The sequence below is a fragment of the Dunckerocampus dactyliophorus genome, chromosome 15 (assembly GCF_027744805.1).
Source record: "Dunckerocampus dactyliophorus isolate RoL2022-P2 chromosome 15, RoL_Ddac_1.1, whole genome shotgun sequence".
In the NCBI taxonomy this organism is placed as follows: domain Eukaryota; kingdom Metazoa; phylum Chordata; class Actinopteri; order Syngnathiformes; family Syngnathidae; genus Dunckerocampus; species Dunckerocampus dactyliophorus.
Genome location: NC_072833.1, coordinates 7,259,837 through 7,284,170, shown reverse-complemented (window position 1 = coordinate 7,284,170; position 24,334 = coordinate 7,259,837). Strand labels below are relative to the sequence as shown.

At 40.7% G+C, this 24,334-nt stretch overlaps 1 protein-coding gene across 2 annotated transcripts in view; it reads left to right on the top strand.

The window, feature by feature from the left end:
• Window positions 1-863: 863 nt before the first annotated feature.
• gas2l3 (growth arrest-specific 2 like 3) overlaps window positions 864-24,334 on the top strand; it is a 31,214-nt gene continuing 7,743 nt past the window's right edge. The window contains exons 1-3 of one of the 2 annotated variants that reach the window (XM_054753158.1): window positions 864-981; window positions 16,057-16,112; window positions 22,202-22,388. In XM_054753158.1, coding sequence (XP_054609133.1) covers window positions 16,089-16,112; window positions 22,202-22,388 — 211 coding nt within the window. In that variant the 5' untranslated portion in view covers window positions 864-981; window positions 16,057-16,088. Of the gene's footprint in view, window positions 982-11,837; window positions 13,353-16,056; window positions 16,113-22,201; window positions 22,389-24,334 lie in introns of those variants that run through there. The other variant, XM_054753157.1, reaches the window with a different exon arrangement.

Genomic DNA, 24,334 nt, shown 5'->3' with positions numbered 1-24,334 from the left:
GACCAACCGAGTGCAGTACGTTTTTTTTAAACAGTTTTGATGTGACAAATTATTCCATTGAATACGGATTCGTTCATTATATTGTTTCTGTAATTATTTATGTACATGTTTTGTCATTTTTATGATTGCCTCCCACTATGCTAATACTGTGCCATTGTGACTATTACAACATTTCACCCACATGAGAACACAATTTAATCTTAGATATTGATTCAGAGAAATTGTTAGTTTGTGATTGTAAAATATCCCCATGAAGTTGTAACAGCAGCTCATGTCAAGACAACACAGTACTAACAAAATATACCAACTAAACATACATACAGGTCTAAGTTTACATTCTTGACAACAGAACAATATCTAATTTCCAGGGGCGCTCACTTAGCAGCTGTCTGTTTCATGAAGTATGCATTATTGTTATTTAACAAGTGTTGAAGTGAAGGGGAAAGGTGTGGCTGAGACTCAACACAATCCTGCCCAGAAAGTATTCACTTTCCTTATTATTTGTCATTAAGTGGGCCATCATTTTGGACAATACACCACCAAACTCTTTAGAGTTCTTGGCATAGGCAGTCCTTTCACTAGTTAATCCTTCAATTTAGTCTGGCGTGATGAAAGCTATAATAATAGTTGTTCATGTTTTATGTAATATCTTCTACATTAATTTGATACAAAAAACAATGTAACAATGTCAAACATCGCTCAAATCGATTTAACGCTGTCACTCAACAAATTTGAAAGCGTTGTCATTGCTCTACGTCACTAAACCTATCAATGAATGGGTTTAAAGGCAGGTGAGCCAGACTCCGCCCCGTGCAGGGCTGCTGCGCTCTGGTTGGCTGGTTCGAACAGCGCCGCTCACGAGCACAACAGCACAGCGTACGTACAAGAGATGACTCGTTTCCCAGCTCAAGTTTTCCACAAGGAGAAAAAGCACCGAATTGATACAAACTCACATGGTTTCATTGAAGACTGCGGCAAGTGGTAAGTCAAATAGTCTTCTTTTGTATATGACATTGGAACTATTTGGGAAAGTTGCTGTAAAGTTTGTTTAGCAGTGGAAAATCGATAGTGAGAATGCCTTGTGGATGCTTGGTGTCTAATTTTGTAGTTGTTAGCTTGTTAGTTCAAATGGAGGGGTGGGCGATACTGCCACTTTTGGTGTTAATTAATGCAGAGTTCTGTACCAGTTCTGGGGTAGACCAAAAAGGAGTGAGTTGCAGTAATCAGTGGGGAGAAGTAACCAGGCTATGGATAAGGATGGCGGCAGCATGGACAGTGAGGGAAGGGCAATAAAAAGGGCACAAAAACAGCACTGGTAGTTCACAAGCTACCTGTTTAGATCCCGTGATAGCGTCACTATTTTAAAGCTACGTGTTTTGAAGACAAGACATTATTATATTGGTGACAAGAGAGCAAGGTTGTTAAGTGACACTTCAAAGTAAGTTAGCACGTACCCCCTGAACGTGATGGCCATCGTAGTTTCCCTGTGGGTCAAAAACAAGCTCCGAACAAACCACATTGCTTCTATGTTTTAAACATAAAATGGTACTATGGTAATAAAAACAACCCCCCCCAAAAAAGTCACAGTTGGAGTCCGTGGACCAGAGACTAGGCGGATAACTATCGCCAGCTAGCTGGCTGCCGACAGAGAGACAGTAGAGCCAGGTAAAATTTGTAAACAAAGTTGGTAGAATAGTCCAACTTCAATGCGAGTCAATTGTGAGCAATCACACACGCTGGCATCGATGGGCTTAGACTGTGACAAGCTGTCGTCAACAGACTACACATTTCACAGAGTATTTTTCATTCTCACCGTAGTAAGGGGCATCCCTGGTCAACTCAATACGGAACACGTACTTTTATCTGGTTGCACATGCGTGAGTAGTTGAAAAATACACTTGCAATGTCTCATATTTTGTAGTCTGGAGCCCTCTATTATTCAATATATAAATAACTATAAACTATGTAAGACCATGTAACAATGTACAGTCTCATCACATATACGCTTGTTTTATCCTTGATTGGCAGGTGAGACTAAATAGTTAAGAGGATCAGTAGTAGTCTATGTATCCTGGGAGGCTGGCTCATCAGATCATGTGAATGTTAGGGACGAGAGAGACTAAGTATTAGTAATAGATACTACTGCTAAATTTGGCTTCAAAGTAAGCTTTGATATCACTATTTGGTACACCTTCACAAGGTAATGCAATCTAACGCCATAAAACAGTTCCAGTTTTGGCAAGTGAGGTCATATTATATATATTTAAAATACCCAGGAAATATGTTTCACATGTAGATAACTTTATTTCAAGACCTAAACAAAATATGTAAACAGTGTTCTTCTTCAGAGCACAAGTGAGTTGTGCCTAACTCAACAGCGCCTCTGCTGGTTGCAGCCAAAAAGTGCACTCAATTTTTGCAACCATCAATTCCAGACAGTCGACAGATCAACTAATTGATTCGCGTTTCTGTTATCATAGATTACTGTTATCATGTGTTATACGATGTTCCCTGGTTTATCGCGTGGGATAAGTTCCCAAAATATCCTGCAATGAGTGAAATCCGCGAAGTAGCCAACAACATTTGTTTACAATTATTATATATGTTTTAAGGCTGTATAAACCCCTCACCATATACTTTATACACTTTCCTCAGAACGGCATTAACATTTTCTCACATTTCCCTCTTGTTTAAACACTCTTAAAGTTCAAATTTTGTTTGAATTTTACTGATCAACCTAGATCACTGCTCTGACTGTGCCTCGTCGTCATGGCGCCGTTCGACATATTGCTCCTATCGTTGTATTTTCCTCACACGGTTAGCTTCTTCTGTTTCATCTGTTGTTTTTTGTTGTTGTTTTTTCCAACCGATTAGCTAGTTTGATAGCCGTGACCACAACAGGAGACAGCATGAAGGGGATTAATTGACAATGGTCAACCGCCAATCGGGACGCAGAAGACAATGGGCGGTGCAGACAAAAGACAGAGAATAGAGAGACACTGCCGCCTCGTGCTAAGGCACAGAACTACAACAATCACCTTCCCACAGTGCAATTCTTCTTAAAGGGCCAGGCTCGGCCTGTAACAGCGTTCAGCAGTAAAATTGCCCAAAAAAATCCACGAAACAGCAAGTCCGCGAAAGGTGAACCGCGATGGGGTGAGGGAACACCGTATATGTTATGTCTTTATTTAGCTATATTAGGGGGGCAAAATATTAGCAACATCCTCTCGGTATGATAATAAATTCACTGTTAAACTCTGTTCGCAAGCAGATTTTTCTTTTGTGTTTTTGTTTGTTTTGTTGTGGACCTAATGAAGTGTCGGGTGAGTGTATGTACATTTGACATGGTTTCCTCTTGACGGAAAAGGGATGAAGTAAAGGCTTTGCCATGCAGGTGCTTCCTTGCTGTAAGGGGGGTGACAGTCAGGAAACATATGTCTAAAATCAAGGCTAATGATGTATATTTTGTATCTTCGCTACCAGCTGACACCACTCCGATTACTGAACGGGTGGTCTTGCCAGCCTAGCTGCATTCAACAGGTTCATGTGCATCTCTAGCATGTTAAAAAAATGAGGCACTTTAAAGCACTGTTACGGTAAGTCAAATATTTAAACCCAGACAGACCTTTTTATACAAGCCTAAACCACGCTTCCACCTAAAATAAATCCTGTTCTCCAACCAATGGGGGTCGCAAAGCCTTAATTTGCAACAAGTGTATCCCAGACTCACCACTAAGGCATCAGTGCATTGTACATAAATAATCAAAATTATTAATATTTTCATGGTGTGAGGGGTACATCTGCCACTGCATCATTAAGTACACTGAGAGCACAAAAGCAGCCCTCATCATTCAGACTTTTTGATGATCACCATCTGCTTGATATTTGGCATCAGGCCTCTGATTTTGGGTCGGCCCCAGTCTTGAGACAGCTAGACGCGCACAAGCATAGAGAAACAGATGAGACAAAGAAAGCTTAATGAGTTAAACTGCCCGAGTGCACGTGGCACATATGGGCCTGAGACCTGCGTGTGTGGACACAATAGAGACGATAATGAAATCGCAGATTACCCCTCATTTATCATGTGTGCGTACGGGGTTGTTATTCTGTACATTTTCTCTAAGTAAAGGCGGTCTAAATACAACTTGGGATGTTTTTTTTTCGAATGTATACTCTGTCATCCCTGGACTGGTTATCTAATAGTCACGTGCATCCATTTGTATAAGACTATATGATGTCATCGCTGATTGTCTGGAGACCCCATGAATGTATCCCAGAATAATCCCGGAAATTGCCTTTTTATATGTTCACAAAAACCCAGTTTTTAGTTTGTTGCTTTGTGGTCTGGGTTGGTTTTATAAGCAGTTTTTTAATTGCTAAATTAAATCCCATAAGCCTGTTTGGTGGACTAATTTCCTTAGTATGTGTCTTCCTGTTTCTGCTTTTATCAGAACAACAATATATACTGTAATACTGCATATACCCTAATAGCAACTGATTTTTTATTTTTTTATTTTTGGGTGTACATGATTGTACAGACGTGACATTAAGTAGTAGAAAGCATCTGAAACAATACAATTTTAGGGGGAAATTTAATCATAAATCCATTGATTTTATATTATTTTTCATTTATTTTATTAATTTCTTTAATTAAATTATTTCATGTATTTGTTTTTTTTTAAATCTTTATTTAATGCAAGAAGAATAACTTTTTTCAAAATTGTTTACAATAACCTACCATAGCAGATGTTCTTCTTTTTCAGACCGCAAACTAGTTGAGACTGACTCAACAGTGCCTCTGCTGGTTGCAGTAATGACGCTTTTAGTGCTTCAATACAGTACAGTCGTCCCTGCTTTATCGCGGTTAACTGGTTCTAGACCCGACCGCGATAAGTGAATTTCCGCGAAGTAGGACTCAATATTAATAAATAGAATATTTTAATAGTCGGAGCATAGAAAATATGTTTACCTGACCTTCTAAATATGGTTTTTACCATTGTTAGAGCCCTGTAGCCATGAAATAACACCCCTATAGCCACCTTTACACTGTATTACCCAATGTAGTAGACATAATAAGGTAATAGAAAATAAGCCATCTTAGACCTAAATAAGAAACCATAGGCTCACATGTTAGCATTGACAGAGTATTTCCTGCGGTGGCTACATTCTCATCAACGTAATGTGACTGACATGAGAGACCAGTGTAGAAGACTACTCTACTGCTGCTGTTTGTGGTTAAGCAGTGACTCACGATGCACTTCAATCGCTTTATTAACAAGCTGATAACACATGCAGTGAACACTAACACAGGAGCTGCTGTCGGCCACTCCCTACACTGTCAACCTATTGCTAAGTCTCAGCTACTCTCCACTCTAGCTAGCTGATGTCACGCGTCACTTCACAGGCCCCGCTTCTTAAAGGCACACACTTCATATCACATCTTTTATACTTAAATGGTTAATTTAGGCCATGAATATGTGCAATTTGCTTAAATATGCATATTTTTAACTAATAACACAATATTCAACCCCCAAACAGCTATCATTTATTAATTAATTTTGGAAGAACCGCGATAGAGTGAGGGTGTGATGTTCGAACCGCGATGTAGCAATAGATTCTTTACCAAAAATAAATTCCATCCTATTACTAGTTCAGTAATTTACCCTTCCCTCATCTGTTCACTCTTTTGATGTCCATGTGTGTTGTCATTTTCAAAACAACACGCTAGTTTAGATTAGTGACCGCACGTTTCGGATGAAAACTCCATTCTGTTTGCTAACTGTTTTTCAGTCAGACTGATTAAGGTCAAAGGTGCCCTAGTTTTTAAATCCCACCCTTTTCCCCACCACACTTCCACTGGGATTATTATGTGACAAACAAAGGTGGCTAATTAGGCTTAGCATGGTCACCCCTTGACCATTTATGGCTCCTTAGCTTGACCTTCACTGAGGAAGGGAAGGGGCAATCTGGGCCACAGAGGCTTATCTACACAGCAAGTGTGTTTGCACGTTATACTTGTAGAATATATTTAGGGCTACAGTGACATATCACTGTGGTGGTACCCTCACGGTGCTGCTTTTGTGCCCATGACACTTACATTTTAGAGCTTGGAATGTTTTTGGCTGCAGAAAAGGTACAATGTGGAGTCCAGTAACGATCTCTGTGGAGTATATTCATGTCGATTATACCTTGAGTGACACTAATGACTCCTACCGTACCAATCCAGCAGGAGCGTTTATATTGGTTTGTGAGGTCAAGTAGTTCAAAATGATTTACAGAGTGTCTGCACTGCAACTGAAGCCATGATGTAATCACCATTAGTCGGCCTTTTGTGTGTTTTTGGAAGAAGGTCATCAGTAACGGCTTGCAGTGGGCACCTTGCCAAACAGGCCTCGCTTCAGTTTAAAGGACGCCGCACCTCTTCTCCATTTGTTGGCCTCTGCTGACTGACTCAAGCAACTGCCCGATGACATCACCTTTCGGGAGGGAAAGTAGAATAAACAATCACGACGACGAGAGCCATCGTAGGGAAGCTCTGAGCTTGGTTGAGTAATGACCTCCATTAAAGTCATAGACTGTGAAAGGTCTGTTTGCAAGGGCAGGTTCCAGTCACATGTTGAAACATTTTTCTAGCCAAAACCATCCAAGACAAACAAGTGGCTTTTATTTTATTTTCATGTTACCTTTTATATGTTAATAAATATTTCATGGTGGCAACTGTATCGTGGAATCCGCTTATCTCGACACCCCTCGGATAGGCTGACGATGTCGACATAACCAAAATCAAAACTGAAACTAACCATTACTGCACATGTATTGGGTTTTTGACCAGACACATAAGGTGGATAATAAAGGGTTTTTGTACCTACAGCAGTTTCTTGACAACTTTTTCCTCCATTTGTGCAGATTTTTATTTTGAATATTCTGTTTTCATATGATATTGTCGCAACGGAAGTACTGTATTGTGTATGGTTCTGAGCTGTGATTCAGGGGTTGGTCTATAGGGGGCAGTGGCGTTTTTGTGCTAGTTGCAGCCAGCCCAAGGGAGAAGAAGAGTTGCGTAGCGCTTTGGCCTCTTGAAAGTATGAAGTACAGGATACAGTGCTGTTTGTAATATTTTAGAGCTGTAGTTAAAATTAATCAATGCTTAATCGATTATCCAGTTTACCTTTTTTGGTATTTGATCATTTTTGACTTAAACATGTAAATATCCTCTGGTTTCAGCCTCTCAAATGGCAATCTTTTTAAATTCCCTTAGTCTTCCATTAAAGCAGAACTATTATCGTTGTGTTTTAGACTAATTTAGGCGGTATTCACACACATCAGCTTTGATTTTGAAAAATAGTGATCAATATTTGTGCATCTTTTCTGATATGTCGCGGACCAAATCACACAAACTGTTTGTGATTAATTCATATTGATCTGGGCATCGGAGTCCACAGAGTGGCCCGGGGAGACATTTGTGGCCCGCATCGTGTTTTTCATTGGCCCACGGCACATTGTAGAAATAAAATTGCACCAAAAAAAATGTATAAATGAGAAAAATGTAAAGAGAAAAAGCTGAAATGTTGATACTAATAAGTAATAATAAAAATATTTGTCTTTAAACCTGAAACATGAGAGGGTTTTTTAGACTTTGTGCCAGAATAAAAAATACATTGAAAATATCAAAGTGGCCATCGGCATCCTTTGATTTTCACCCGATTACTTGATTCATCGAAACAAGCTTCAGATTAATCGAGTAAGAAAATAAGTTGGCTGCAGCCCTACAATATTTTACGCTCTTACCTAACAGAGCCGCTGCTAATTTCACTGTATGTCTTGACTACAACTGCAGAGCTTTCGTACATGTGCAAGTCTTTTTTTCCAGTGGCTAACACTCTAAAGAAAATGGGTGTAAAATGTACAAATCTGGACAAACCATAAGCTTTTGTTTGACCTTTACGGTTAAGGTTCCACTGTACTCCCATTTAGACGGCTAAATCCCAAAGGTGACATACTGTAGAATGTACATCATTTCGCTGAAAGGTTGGTGCAAACTGATACCTTCTCCTTAACAGCCCTGGAATCGGTTGCGTTGCTGCCTTTGCCAGCCATTGTCATAGGAAGCGGGACAAGGGATACTGATCCTGAGTCAGCAACGAGGATCTTAAAAATCCCAAAGCTGTCCCGGTGGCGTGTTGTGGACCGTGGATTAGCATCAACAAATCAAAATGGGATTGGCAGGTGGCTTCCACGCCTTGGAGCCTTTAAGATGGGCTTTAACTGGAGAGTTTCACCTATAAGGAAAGAGCGCTCGATCAAGGACAAGAGGATGCAGGCCAAGGAATGTCTAATCCTTTTTGAAAAGAGAAGTAGTCTATTACCTCGGAGACGCCATTATGCAATGTGAATGTCTTTCACAGCCTATATTTACCTTACATTATTTGCTCTTTCTTTCTCCTTCTTTTAAACGAACCGGGCCCCATCTGTATTGAGAGAGGGGAAGCCCGGCTGTAAATGAAACACTCTTCTGACAGGATAATTAAGTCCAGACACAAAGGGCTCAGCAGGAAGGACTTTAATAGAGGAGGAGTTGGTATTCTCCAGGGGAAAGCCGGGCTCAGCAGAACCCTTTTGGACCACAGGGAAAGGGCGCAGAAGGTTCATTTGGCTCTTGTGCTGGCTACCAGCCACCACACACAGCGGGGACTGGGGACCTTTTTACAAATGTTACCCGTCCTCATCGTTTGATCAAGTTATCAAGCTGAGACCTTTTTAATACCCAACCCTCCTTTCATACAGAGTAGACCCCATTCGCACTTCCGCATATTCGCGGGTTTCTTTCCTAGGCTTTAAATTGAAAATAACTTTTTTTAATGGTAACTTAAATGAAAAATGGCTTGATTTGCACTGTGTGCGTTAAAGGGTGCTGCAGCTATGAATCCAGCAGAGGGCGCTGTCTTACAAGTAAATTCGGTCAACTTTTTTCAGCAGGAAGATGCTTTGACAAGAGTCAAGAGTCTTTATTGTCAATTAACCTTATGTCAAGGACATACAGAGCATCGAAATTACATTTTTTCCCCTGCAATTAAATTAAACAGTGAGTATGAAAATGTAGAAGGTGGTGTATATACAGGGAATTTTAAAATATAAATACGAAGGAGCGCATACATGGCATATAAGTATATATTATATACAGTCTGTACAATCAACAAAGAAACGACAACAGTGCAAATACTTCCAAATGTGCAAAAATACGAGGTAGATGCATGAGTATGAGGTAAAATTGACAGTGTGGTGCAAAGCTGAATGCGACAATTAACAGTGCAGTGATGTTGTCTAGTTCAAGTGTGTGAGTGGTTAGCCCAAAGCTTGAATATGTAATGTCAACAATGGGCATTTTTAGGGCTTTTTTATGTGCGTCTGTTATTCTCGTTATTTTTTTCGGCATTTGCGGCAGGTCTTGGAACGGAACCCCTGTGACTAGCAGGGGTCTACTGCATACAGAATCCAAATTAGAATGCATTTAGTTGCAATTATACCGTATGGCACAGACAAAGGTCAGAGTGTGCTTGCAGCTGAATGGTTCGTGCAACATGCCTTTTAGAACGCTGTTAATGTTCAGAGCACTCACCATCTTTAATATTTACTTTGTGTTAAGTTCCATGGACCTAAATGATGGAACATGACATTTCCTAGGAGGTCCTACAAAAATATAGCAAAATGCTTGAAGGCCCTTAAAATTGCACGTGGCCCACGAGTTATTTGTTACTCATGTTTTGAGTCCTCCGGCATTCCTGGTGCAAAGTGGTGTAAAATCAAAAGGACATGCATCCGGAACGTTCTACTTTTAACTCATTACATAATGTGGTTTGCAATGCTTTTTTTTTTTTTTTTTTTTCACGTCCGCACGGGCGCCACAGGCTGCACGCCACGTGCCTTGTGTGTGTTGTGATGACGGAGCGTCGTGGAGGTGGATGCGTTCTGCTGTCTGGAATAGCGTTGATCCTCTTAACTGATTACTGGCTGCGACTAGAGGGGAGGTGACCTGCGTGGGGAGCGTTCAGACAGATGTCTACCCCCTCCTTCACACACACATACACAATAACAACATCCCTATTTATTTCTGGCTACAAGGACTCATTAGTAAGCTCTCTTTAGTGAGACCCCAAATTGACTACAATGATCATTAACGGCCACAAAATCAATTTCACAATTCACCACAGACTTTTTCAAGTAAGAATAGAATTTTTAAAAATTGAATAAAAACATCAGCTAAATTAAATGTGCCACTGGGAAACTATGTTTTCTTTGATTTTTATATATTTTGAATAAGAAATGGTCCCACACGATCATGTTTGTTTTCAACACATCTTTATAGCACGTCATCCGTAGAAGAAAACAGTGCTTGATTGTCAGCACAGTATGGGTAGTCTCGCCCCATTGGAGTTTTTTAAAATGATCAGTTATCGGAGGTATTTCTTAACATGATCTGATTTATCGACATAATTCCTCTTATCGACTCGATAATTATCTGCCCAATATTTATTGTGTACACCAAGTATGTATCAGTGTATAAATGTACAGGTACGCACCGCTAATAAATGATAAGGTAAGATGATAGATGAACAGATGGAATCGGAGTCACGATGTATCCTGTGTAGGTTTCGCTTTTGCATCTCACAGCAACTGTAGTGCATTCAAGGACCGACAAAGCGCAAAATATCAGCGCTTGAAAAAAAAAACATTATCGATGAAGCATAAAGACATAAACATGTAAAAATTGTGGGAAATAAAACAATATAAATAAATATGTATGTATCTACTGTACCCCTGACCCGTTAGGAATCAATACTGACATTAGTAGTTACATTACTGTAACTTTGTGCAGTGTTTATGAACACTTTTCCAATCATCCAATAATTAAAATGAGTTTTTAATTTTCACCAGTAACACCCCCTTAAATAACATCTGATTGCTTAACTGTGCAGTTCCTTTCAGCCTGGACCAAATGTCTGTTTTTTTTCTCTCAAGGGATTAAACCTGAAACAAAGCCACTATTTCCCGCCCTAACAAGAAGTGCAGGTTACTCAACCGAAATCCAATCTTTGTATCCCAGGTTTCTGTGCCTCCTTTATTCATTTAATCCCTGGATTCAGAAATACAAGAATTCTGCTAATTCCACAGAAACAATGCAGCTCTTATGCACTGATGAACATAATAATATTTTATGGATATTAGGTAAGTGTTCTAATTTGAGTGGAAAACATGTTTGCTTACATGCTTGTATGCATTTTTCTCTCTCCAAGCAACCATTGTAGAATTTGCGTGGTAGTGTTGAGTTGAATGTTGAGCCCTGCCCTATTCCAATGGGCCACTCCCAAGTTCACCATGACCACAACACACGTTTTGTTTTGGCTGCCCCCACTTTTCTGGTTTCTGCTCTCCTGCCCTTCTCGATGACATCTGACTGTGAGTGGGTGCTTTCAGGCTCCGTAGGAAGTCACGCTCTCCAGGCTCTCTTGTAGATCCAGTTGCACACAGCTGGAAATCCATGTTGTGTTGAGGGACTCTCAGCAAATGCCTGCATATTGAAAAGAAGCAGAACCATTCTGAATTGTTCCGTCCTTCTGAAATCATAAATGCCACTGTTCTTCTACGCTTTGGCTTGGTGACATTTGCAGACAATGTCTGAATAGTCCCTTTGAAAGCCTCTCAATCTAACTGTTCAGTCTTCTATTTGAACTTTATTGACCTATGATAGTGGTGTCCAAAGTCTGAAACGGGCCATTTGCGGCCCATAGCTCGTCTTTTATTGGTCAGGGGCATAATCTAATATGTTGTTTTTTGTTACTTGAATTAATGATATGAAAATACTGTACTATGCCGTCGATTTAGGGACTGCGTTGTGGTCAGACAATATGGTCAACGTTATAAAACATTTGGATGCAGCGTTTGGTGCACAATGAGGTGTTATACTTCGGGAATCACAGCAGGTTGAAGAGCAAGTTCCACGATTTTTGTGTTCATTTCATTGTCTTTGTCACACTTTTTTACGCCACAAAATGACAGCACGCGAACAGGCTGAAATTGACATCAGATCATGTTTGTACACAAGAGGCACGAACAAAGTATTCCATCGTGTAGCACACGGCACATACAGCTAGCCACTGCACATTTGCTAGGGCCCTACCTCTCCCCACTGGAACAAAGAGACTGAATGACTGACAGGAGGGTGCACTCACTCCATTCATTCCGCTATAGTACCAACATGCCCGGGTGTTGAGATAGATGCACAGAGTGAAACCACTTGTCATTCAGCCTGTTTGGCAGAGAGAGAGGAGGAAAACAAACACGCATGCACATGAAAAAATATCGAGACCACCAAAATTATCAACTTTTTTTTCATCATGCGATTTAATTGATTTTGTGATTATCGTGACAGGCCTAAGTATTTGTTGTTTAAACATATTGCTGAAGATGAACCGAAGATTCACTTACAAGCTAGCAATGACACAGCGGACATGGCAGGACGGCACGAAGGAATGGTCTACAGCCAATCAGGACGCAGAAAACAACAAGCGGTCCAGACAGATGAGAGAGGGAAGAGAGACACTCAACTTTCCACAATGCAATTCTTCTTAAAGGGCCAGGCTCGGCCTGTAACAGCGTTCATAAGCGAATCCGTGAAAGGTGAACCGCGAGGGAACACTGGAAACAACTACTTTCCGTTTCGGAACTTTAAATACACTTGTTGTAATTATAGTATTTATGGTATGCACTCTATATGGCAAAACGGTTCTGTTTTGAGCTGGAAATGTTGAACACACCCTGGCCTAAACTGTCTGCCAAGAGCCTGTTTGGGAGTTTAGGTGGCGGGTGTTGGACACCGGTCTGTTGTCTGAAAAGCATATAGAGGTAGCCCCACCGTAACACTTCTTGTTTCCAACTTTATTCCGTCCTATGATAGCCTGCTTAAGGAGTTTCTGGTTTAGATGGTTAGGTGTGTGTGTGTGTGTGTGTGTGTGTGTGTGCATGCACACGCACAGGGCAAAGGAAACAATGGAGGCTTTGTGAGAGTCCCGTCGTGACAGGATTGTTGGGGGGGAGGTTGAAGGGGTAGTCTGAGCTTAGCCAAGCAGAGCCACTTCATTAGTTAGGACCCTCCTTTTGCGCCTCCTCCTGCTCCCATCCATCCTCGCTCTCCACCCAACCCTCATCCTAAAGCTGCCTCTCCAGCTAACTTGTGTGTCGCCACTCTGGGCGGACAGCGCCAGCGCACAGGCTTAGCGTGGAGGAAAACGTGCTCGTCACACTGAGGTGTTGCTGTGTGTTTCTATCACGTGGTGCTTTACAGCTTTGGCACTGAGGTGAGTGATCTTGTCTTGTCACCTTTCCTGATTGCGTCTTGAGTCCCCTAGGCTGTAGTTTTGCTGTCGGACGACTGGGAGACTGGCGTTGATGTGAGATACGAGATGTTTCTGCATGACAACGTAGGAGTTGCCTTTAAATTGTACTTTCTCAGAGCTAGTCTGGTGTTTAAGGTTGTAAGGGGTGATGTTTGTATAGAGGAGGGTTGCTGTGGGATGCTGCTGTGTGTGCTTGAAGGGGGGAGGAGTATTGCCTCAGCTGTGTTGACCAAATTATCAATGTTATTAGGATCGTCATGCTGTGATTGCTTTCCTCCCCCAAAGCCACAGGGACAGTCAGTTGAGTCGAGGGGGTAATTCTTCACATCCTGTGTGGGAAAGGGCAAAAGAGGAGCACCGAGGCTAACCCCGTCACTTCCTTGTGAGAAAGTCTCATCAACTAAAAGTCACTGTGCATTCAGTAGAAATAACAGTGCGGGCTGCCTCAAACTTACCTCCTCATTCCACCCCTCAGGGCGCTCACCAACATCCTATTGCTCATTTTAAGCTGTACATGATACAAGAATGTTATATAGGACGTTTTTAATGTGATCTGTGACACAAGCGTGACTTGCCAGTCAGAAGACTCCAGCAGACTAGCCACAAAAAAAAAGCCAACAAAAACAGAGTGGTCTGATAATACTCTATGACGTGATGTTGCTGCAGAAGAAGGTCAGATGTAGATCTAGGACAGAAAGCCAATGATGTTAAACTACAGTGGACATTGTTGCTACCAAAACAATCCATTCAAAGACACCTTTTTTTATATTGAATTAATTTTCCTAAGTATAAATAATGCAAATGGAATTCTGACTGTTGAGTAAATTTATTGGATGATACGTGTTGGGATACATTGTGATCGTCTACAACCATGTATTTGTCGTTCTTGTTGACTAGTGAGCGATAGGATAAGTTATACAAGTAACTGTTGTTAACTCATTCAATCCCAACCATTTTTCAAACGGCAATCCCTTCAGTGTTGGCCATTTTAGACGATTTTGACTCATTTTTCAAGGCACACAGAATATTGTGTTGAATGGCTGTGTAAACATGGAACCTACCAAAAGAAAGATTGGACGCTTGTCTTTCATCAGGAAAAAAAAGTTTGTTTCTACCTCTTTCCGTTCTTTAGTAATCAGCAGTAGAACATAGGTAAGTTTCAGGAAAAGATCAGTTCCCAACAAGAAAAGGGACAAAACCAGCCTTTTGTGAAAAGATACATTTTAAGCATAACTTTCACTTTGACGCAAATGTTTTGCTTTTTGTGACGCCTCAAATATCTGAACTATGCCACGTCATAAACAATACAAAAAAGGTTGTTTTACATCAAAATAACAATTTATTTACAAATATAACACAATGAACTATTTACATTTTTCACATTTGAAACTAAACTGTGTGTGTGCACGTGCGTGTGTGTGTGCGCATGTGTTAAAATGCCCCTACAATACGTAACCTTCCACACGCTACACTCCTCCATGCTCTCCTACTTCCTCTTTGTGTTTATATATGCAAAAGATCCAAGCCAAGCTCTTATCAAATTCACTTCTGTTACCTTGTGACCATTTTTATGGCTTAAAACTGCTCTAACAGTGACATCATTTAGTGTGCAGTTGCGTCATCACCTCTTTTTGCCTCTCGCGCAAAAACAAATACAAGTATAAATACGTCTTTGGGATCGGGTGTTCGGGTTTATAAAAACGTATAAATACGTCTTTGGTATTGAATGAGTTAATAATAGTGGTTCTCAAGTGGTGGGTTGGGACCCAAAAGTGGCTCGCGCAGCTGTTTTTAGTGGGTCATCCCACAAAAAATATTGTAATGACCCAATGTCTGTGAATGCACCCCACGTTCTTGTCTGCTAATCGCTTGCTATGCAGCTGTGAGGTGCATGACAGGTTTCTGGGCGACTGTCAAGCTTGAGTGGGACATCAAGTGGAGACCTAACGTGACGTCCGCCCGACACACAGCTGCAGAACTCCGCTAGAAAAGAGCGCGCCATAAAGTGAAAGCGTCTCAGTGCTGCAGCTCACGTTGTGTTGAAAACAGTCCCTTAAAGTATAAGATACAGTATATGAGAAATTTGAATTGAATAATTCCTGCAATTTGGGTCATCAATTGTCATTGAGGGGTGATGGTGGGTCCCGCGGCCAAACCGGTTTGGAACCACTGGTTAATAACGATAAAAATTGCAGCAAGCAATATCTTTCAACAAGTTCTATTCTTGGGAATAAGCTGTTTTTGTTTGACAAATAGGGCTGCACAACAACTTTTTTTAAAAAAACATTTTTTTCGGTTTTACTCAATGAGCTGCATCACAAACAAACGCTGCCATTGTACTTAAGGACGTACGCTGCACTGTCGTTGGCCAACACTTCCTTGTCTCTCTCCCCGCACCCAGCCTGCCAGGGCGAGTTGGCTCCACTGCCCTGGTTTTACCCACTGACGGCCAACGGCGTCAGCAAGCCTCGCCGGTGGCATCTTTCATTCACATTACTTCATTGCATTTTCTTATCAAATGTCTTTTATTATGAATGTACTGACCAGTGAAAGTGTGCCATATTTTTGACTCGATGAATAATTTTCAGTCAATTTCAACAAGAAAGTCCCCCATCAGCTATCCTTCTGGGACCTCCAATGAACAGATTTTTTTCTATTCCCACAGAATGAAGAAGTGAATCATCTGTGATCACAGTCATGGCTGTCCAGACTGGCATCCAGGTAAGTTCACAAATTAATTCATGTCGTTTATTAATGCTCGACATTCATGAAACTGTGGCAAAACTGTAATTCTTGCAGCATTGTCTGCTTCTTTTTAGCGCCCCCGCAAGGCGAGCGCACTTGAGAGTCAGCTTGTCCAAATAGAGACCATAAATCACCACCACACTGCCAGTTATTTTGATTACATAAAAAAAATGTTGATATCTGTCTCCCACTTAGCAAGTGAAGCAAGCCCACCTGTGTCACAGCATGCCATCTTGTTCTCGTCATGCATGTCTGGCGTTCCGCTATCCGGATCCCAAGGAGTGTCTTTTGCACATTTTTGGGAGGGGTAGCTGGAATGTGCCAAACTTTTTTTTTTTGTTTTGTTTTTTCCTTTCCCCTCCCAGCAACGAATGTCAAGCATGTAAAAATCCAAAACAACAAACGTGTCAAGTTACGTATTTTGGGACTACAGTACACAAGCCTCCTCGGACCATTAATTTCAAGATGTGCATCCTTGTGTGTTGTGTTGTATCAGATTCATTTCTTAATAGCATAGTTCAGCATCTCCATTTAAAAAAAAAAAACAAACAGCAGAATTCAGCTACATCTGTATAAAACTACTTTTATAAGACTACTTTTTTGTGTGTTTGTAGCATCAAAAACACAAAAGACAGTGAAGCCCAAAATCAGTTTATCGACTGAGTGTTATCTAAGACCCCCCCCCCCCCGAGGTAATATTGATCCGTATTACACTGTAATGACTCTGCATCTGTGGCTAAGGCTGCGTCACGCATGCCGAGCAGAGCTGCCTTCAATAAACCCCGCTCACATTCTGGGCGTTGTGTTCACTGGTGCTGAAAACGTATGCAGTCATGGAAGCGCGAGTAGCATATGTGCACGTCTACGAATGCATCACAGTCATTTAAATCGAGCATCTGCGAGTTTAAGTGTTCTTTTAGAGTACTATCGGCACGTGTATTTGCAGGCAGAGTTATGTCATTTGCATTTGTCATTCATTTATGCTAATTAATGGAAGTGGAATGGATGTAATGTGGTCTTTACTTAAGTCAAGACATGTAAACAGGATTATGTGTCTTTTGGTGCAAGTAACTCTTCTACTCCTGAACCGCTGGACACAAATGGGTGAAACTTTGCCAAAACATGCAACCCCACCCTGTTGCCTGTGCTATTATTTTTCTAACAAACAAACCACATGGTTAAATCACAAATTCGGACTGACTTGAAATTTCTCACACAGCTCAATGCATTGTATAAAACACCCGCTGTAACTTTGAGGTGTTTTGCCGAATTGCCTCGAAATTTGACACCTTTTTGGGGACCGACAAGCACATGTGAGTGAAATCTGAGCATGATTGATTGACAAAGATGGCCGCCATCAAGCACAATATCTTTGAGGCACGGGTGGGGCTTGCCCAAAAGTCATTGACCATTTGTCTAATGATTATAGCATTTTGAACACAACCATATTTTTTCACATGGCTTTACACAAGGAACTGAAGGGAAACCCCAAAATATTAATGTGGAATTCCTCTAGATAAGAGGCTTTTTTTGTCCTTATTGCCCAAAATGTGTCACAATCCAGACTAAGTTGGGGTTTTGTGTTCAGTTTTTGACTTTTTTTTCCCCTTTTGTCTATTATAATGCCTGCTCTTTAATCTTTAGTCCCACCCTGCTATTTCCGTATCATCCAATCATCTTTCAGCTTGCTTCCGTGGCTGAGTTGTTGTTGTTTTTTAAATACTCTTTGTATAATAGGCAGCTTAAAAACAGCCATGTGAATGGGTTCAAATTGTGGCATTCGATCAAGCTGTACTTTCCACTTTTCCACATTACACGTTCCCCAGATGAGAATCATTTTGAAAGGACACTAAGAACGTCGTAGCATTAGCACTGGAGTCATATGATTGCGGCGATACTGAGTAATGGTATTTCTGCTCCATTTGACATACTTTGATAATAATATTGCTTGGTCGCATCCTCCCTCTTGACCTTTGAATTACGGTTCCAGGAGGTTTGGAGGCCCTCGGTGTAAGTGGCTCAAGTTAAGAGCATCGGCTAAACTCGATGAGGATAAATCTAATGAAGAGGCACATGCTGTTTTAAATCTCCATGGCTAGGTTGCATTATTTGCTGGATTACCAACCCGCATTCCTCTGCCCAATCAAAACAGAGGTGGTTTAAGGAAATTGAAGATTAGCTCAACTGAGAATGCTCCTAATCTGCTCTCAACGCAGATCTGCATTAAAGAAATACTGCACGTCTTAATCAGGAGAGGGTTTTTTTGCATAACATGTTGTTAATGCTGCACTATTCTGCATTAGTTTCTAATTAGCACAATGTCAAGAAGCGCTTATGTCACGTGAGTTTCTGTTATGTAACGTCTGTGTCCATCTGCGTCCATTTGGCACTTTTGATGTCAGGTCACGTTTTAACTTTAGAACAGGAATGTGAGGGCGACATATGGAAAATGAAAGGATTCAAGGGCCACTTTGTTATTTTGTAAACCAGCATGTAGCTAATAAGTATTATAGTAGTAGCAGTAGTATTATGAAATCATTATTAGTATCAACTTTTTGGTGTCCCCCCCCCCCAAATATTTCAACTTTATACTTTTGAATAATTCTCGTAAAATTTGTTCTTAATATTGTGACTTTATTCCCATAGTATTATAACTTTTGAAACTATATTATAACTGTTACAAGTTTTCCCCCACCCCCAACTTTATTTGGTTTGGTTTCTCATAATGTTATGACTTTTAAAAATTGCATATTTTTTCTTTAATATTTCAACTATATGCTATTAAATTTACATAATGTTTCCTCATAATACTACATATTCTCGTAAAATTTTGACTTTTTTTCTATTAATATTTTAACTTTGTTCTCTTAAAATTACAACTGTTTTTTTCCCATTTCTGCTGTAAATTGGGAAATTCTGACTTTATTCCCATAATATTTTGACTTTATTCTCATAATATTATAACTTTTTCTTAAACCTAATTTTCCAAAAATTACAACATTATTTGTTTTGTTGTTGTTGTTGTTTTACATAATAAAACAACTTTTTTAAGTTTTTTTTTTCTTTTAGCTACTGAATTTACATTATTTTTACGATTTTATTGTTTTAAAATTATGCTGATTTTTGCTGTGGGGTTTTTTTATTTTATTTTTCTTGTTAAATTATATTGCAGCCACGGGCAACAAATGGACCCAGGCCGCACCTTGGACACCCCTGCCTTAGAACATCAGGTGTATTTCTTTTGTTGTTGTTTTAAACACTTTCTCCCGGTGTAGTGTGCATGTGCCGTTCATCTGCTTCATTCTAATGAAAACGTTATTTCGGAGTTCGTGTTGACCCCAGCCGCTCTGTGGTCAGATGTTGCCTTTCGGGGACTGTTTTTATCTAATCAAGTTAGATGATGACTTCATTAGATGAGTCAAAGTGGCCTGAAGTGGAATAAACTCTCGTAATTGTATAAATAACTTGAAATTGACTTCATTTGAATCGCACAAGTGCATGGGAACATTTTTGAGGGGTTTAATTAAAGTTTGAGAAATATCCTTGAGGATATTAGTTGAATTTAGTTATGTGGGATAAACAAGGTTTTTGATGTTTATATATTATTTCAGTGCTTCTCAAATAGTGGAGCGGGGTGGGGGCGGTGAACTGTCGGGGCGTCATCAGAGGCAGGGAGGCCTTTTCATATTAGTGACCTGCCAACATGTATGAATTTGTCGTACTCAGCATACGGTTTGACTCTTGAATATGCTTGTATGCTTCACTGCTCTCCATTTTGTTGCATTTCGCTGGTTTCAGTTTCGAGTTCAGTCTGTACAGTACAGATAAATGAATAGATATTATCAGTTTCTTAATAGTATTTTAAATCGGGGGATGCAAAAACATTTCTGTGAACCACTGCGTTATTTGAAGGGACAGTAGTCTGTTTTTTTCACTATCATATGCCTATTGTTGAGAAAAGCACAAATGGGCAAGTTTTTTTTTTTGCAAATGAACAAAATAATTTGAACATGCGGGGCTGTGAATGCTGAATCGTGAACAGAAAACTGAAAAAAAAAAACTCTCAATAGTGCAGGCATAGTTAAATCTAACGCGATATAGTTGCCAGTTTGTTCGAATGCGTCATTGAAGCGGCTCTAATGAAAAAAGAGAGCAAATATGCCGCCGTGTCGTCGCTCTGCTGATGAACATTTGTGTATAGTACAGTCTCTGTCCCACTGATCACAAAGTTTCCTGTTTGCACAAGACTCTGCCTTGTTCTGAGCACAGTAACTCATCACAGCGGAAGAAATGGCCTAATATTGCTGTTGTGACATGTGATGGACACTGAGATTAAAGCCATGTGGAAGGGAAGGGTGGGGGTCATCTGGCTATAAATTATGTAATATCTGTCTGGATGAGTCATCCTAATGCACATCTGCTTATGATTTTGAGAGTTCCCTCCGCCTGCTTGTAAACAATGAAGGAATGTATTGGATGGAGTGTATGAAGGACTGGAGGCAGGGCGGAGACATGAGATGGATATGAGAGGACACGAGGATGAGGAGGCGGGATCAGTGGCTTGCTCCGGGCGCTGTGAACACATCACTTGACGGCCATTTAGGCAGTGAAGTGCAAGTGCTCGCTTTACTGTATGTCTTCTTTGAGGTTACAACAGCTGTGAGGTTTACTTAAACAATTAGGCGTGACAAGCGGCCATGCACCGGGTAAAAGGAGGAGGTGAGGCAGCACGTGGGTGACGCTGGCCCGCTTCTCGTGCATGGACGAGTCACCGAAAATGCCACCCACCAAGCAGGAAATAGAGCAGCTCAAATCACTGTTATTACTCTGCTGGGGTGTGTCCATTTTGCCACAAGTTTTTCTCATTTTTTCCTCCTCAGTACAGCTGAACCTGTTTATGTCGACGCCCTTCGGACTAGCTGGCGGCATAAGCGGTTGTTGACCATAACCAAAGCAAACCATTGTTTTTAAGTTGTGGCTTTGGCCAGAGACATAAGGAGAATGAAATGGAATGGAATGGGTGCATTTTGTTAGTTGCTGTGGTTAATACTACCATGCTTTTATTTTGAAGGTTACCTTGCACTGAACAGGAAGTCACTGTGTGTGTTTAATGCTGTATAACGAGACAGTAGTTATGTCGGTGTTGTTTCACGCTGGATGGCAATAATGAGGATGTTAATACTACAACACATCGCCATAAACCCCCCCCATTTTTCATGCAATTGAATCATTTGCGTCTCAAATTTTACTTGGAGAAAAGCGGTTGACGTTAGATTAAGCGGGAATTTATCAGTACTTTTATATGTAATGAGAGCACGGTGGATCGGGACTACATTGCGGGTCGAACATCGCTCCCTCACTTTATATAGGCGGGACCCACTTAAGAGGGTTCACTGTACTGCCATTCTTATTTTTTAGGCTTACTTTGCACTGAACAGGAAGTCACTGTGTGCACAATTCAATGCTGTATAACTACACAATAGTTGCTTAGCAACAATAGTTGACAATACTACATACGACTACTACATTATTCATAGGATTTACTCATTTGGGTCTCAACTCTTTTGTCGATGCCGACTCTAGTTAGCATTTTTAAGTAATAACAAGAGCACGGAGACGGTTCGTCGACATAAGCGGGTTCCACAGTACATTACTAGTAGGATACAATTGTATGTTTTTTTTGTTTGTTTGTTCCCGGAATAACAATAAACGACCTGATCTCTGGTGTCAACAACGATAGAATACCCCTTTTCACACGGGTCGTAAACCCTTCAACGCCCACTAAAACTTCACTGGGAAAGGGAACAATTGGCATTCATTGCACGTCACCTGACTCCAGCAATAGTAGTAGTATTTGGAGAGAGAATGTCATTTGAGCTCACCTTATTATTAGAGCCTGATAAACCGCTTTGTTGACCAACTTATACAGTATCATAAACAAGGAGGATGTCGTACCACCATTCAAGTTTGAGGTCATGTAGTTGTTGTACGTAGAAATACTGCATGTAAATTTTAGCAGCTACAAACAAAATTTGACCCCTGACTGACTGTTGTTTCCTCCCCAGGTATGGTTTGGAGAGAAGTTTGACGCCCCCTTGCTTAGCCCACGGAGTCCTCGCTGCCCGTTGGCACAACGGCACGGCCCGGGCCTCGCTGACGTCTTCCAATACGACCAGTGGCTGGCGGTGCGACATGAAGCCACCCTGGTGCCCATGCAGGAGGACCTCGCCATATGGCTCACGGGCATGCTTGGTAAGTTCTACTTTTTATTGCTCCGTAATCGTGTCGTGAAGCTGTTGAGTTGGAACGGAGTGCACGACTTGGTTGCAAGGAGATTTAGTCTCAACTACAGTCAAACCTCGATTTTCGAAAGCTTCAGTTTTTGTGTGATTCGATTTTCGATGAACATTTTCACGCAAACATTGCTTCGGTTTTTGTAAAATATTGCACATAACAAACTAGTCAGTTTGCCCTGTACTGTATCCTCCTACGAAATTGAGTGGCTAAACATAGCACCCTAAATGTTGCTGACTCACTGTGCATTTTATTATTGAGTGTGACTGTTAAATAACCCGCCATGGGGCAAAAGAAATTTGTGAGTGCCACCACAATGATAAAAAAGGTTGAGATTGATTTCGATCTCGTCGGGATGCACGAGAAGTCCGCTGCAACAATAAGTTCCATCCATTCGTCATTTAAAATTATTTCACTCCGTTTTCGGCATGTAAAACTACAATTATTCTCTATAAAATCTACATGTATTAATATCATTGTGTGTGTCTGGAATTGATTCATTGGATTTGCCTCGTTTTTTGTTTGTTTTTGTCAAATTAATAACGAAACCTGAGATACCGCCGTAGTTTGCCGTGTAAAGAGTACAACATGGCGCCAGCTATATCAGACCGCCGCTCAGTACAATACTGCCGTTGAAACAGGAGTTCAGAACACTCCGGAAAAGATTCTCTCATCACATAAAAAAATGAAATTAGAAAAAAAATAATTTATCTAATTTATTGGTAATTGAATGCTTTCATGGACATGGTTGTATTTTGGTGATGGCGGAGCTATGTGTTTAGGAGCGATTGGCTGATTGATACCAAAATCTCAATATGGTTTCCAATACTGATATCGATAGTGATATTTTGACACCTTTGTGAGAGATGTATGTTCAAGAGAGGCCTTTGGAATTAACATTAGAATTTCCTAATATTGGCTGTGCTGTGTTGCTACGCTCACAGTGGTAATGCGTTCACAGGAACTACTTTTCCTTCCTACTCTTATTGTAAGTATCCAAACCGGTGTTTATTCAGACTAAATTAGCCCACTTTTCAGCTAATAGTAATATAGCAAACTGAAACGAAGTATTGTGTATTATACTGTAGGTCTAGGTGTATCTTTTTAACATAAACTAGTGTATTTATGGTGTTTGATTTGACAACCGATATTGTGTGCGTTAATGATAAATGATTTCTCAAACTCACTGCTTTGCCAAAGCATTGATATTGGTATCATTATGATTCCAAGGTCTGCTTTACTTGGTATCATATTGTTAAAAAATCCGTGGTATCGTCCATTACTAATGTTTAGTGTTTGAGAGCTGGAATTGTGACCTCAGCTGGTGCACGGTCAAAATAAAAGGTCCTAGTTCATCTTTTGTGCTGGTTGAATATGTCCAAACTCTTCAATAGCTGACCACAATACTGTAGATCCACTATCAGTTTCTCCCATGTAATTGGATTTGGATTCTGCTGTTTCCAAGTGGCCCTGAGCTGTCCTCGGAAACCAGCAGTGTAACAAAATCCCTCATCCCGCCTGTCTCCGCCATTATTCTGACATCTTTTGTCTCTTTTTTGGTACATAATGGAGCAGGGTGGAAATTGAAACTGACCCTACTGTTGGTTTTAGTATCACCCAGTCCGTGAGTCCCACGAGGAATGCGGGGTGGTACTGAGCAATCAACAAGACTTATTGGGAACGTGACTGGAATGACCTGTACGCCATGTTTTTTGCAGAAATGCAGGTGGCGGGCGGGGGGGCGTCAGTTTCAAGCCTCTGTTGTGTGGAATACACTTTTAGTGGAGCAATCAATTTTCACTTTGTGTTCTGCGCATTGTGGGCTTTGTCCCCCATGAGAATTCAGTGGCCTCAGGGGACTGATTTACAATGAAGGACCATGGGAGGGCCCCAAGGCTTATTTT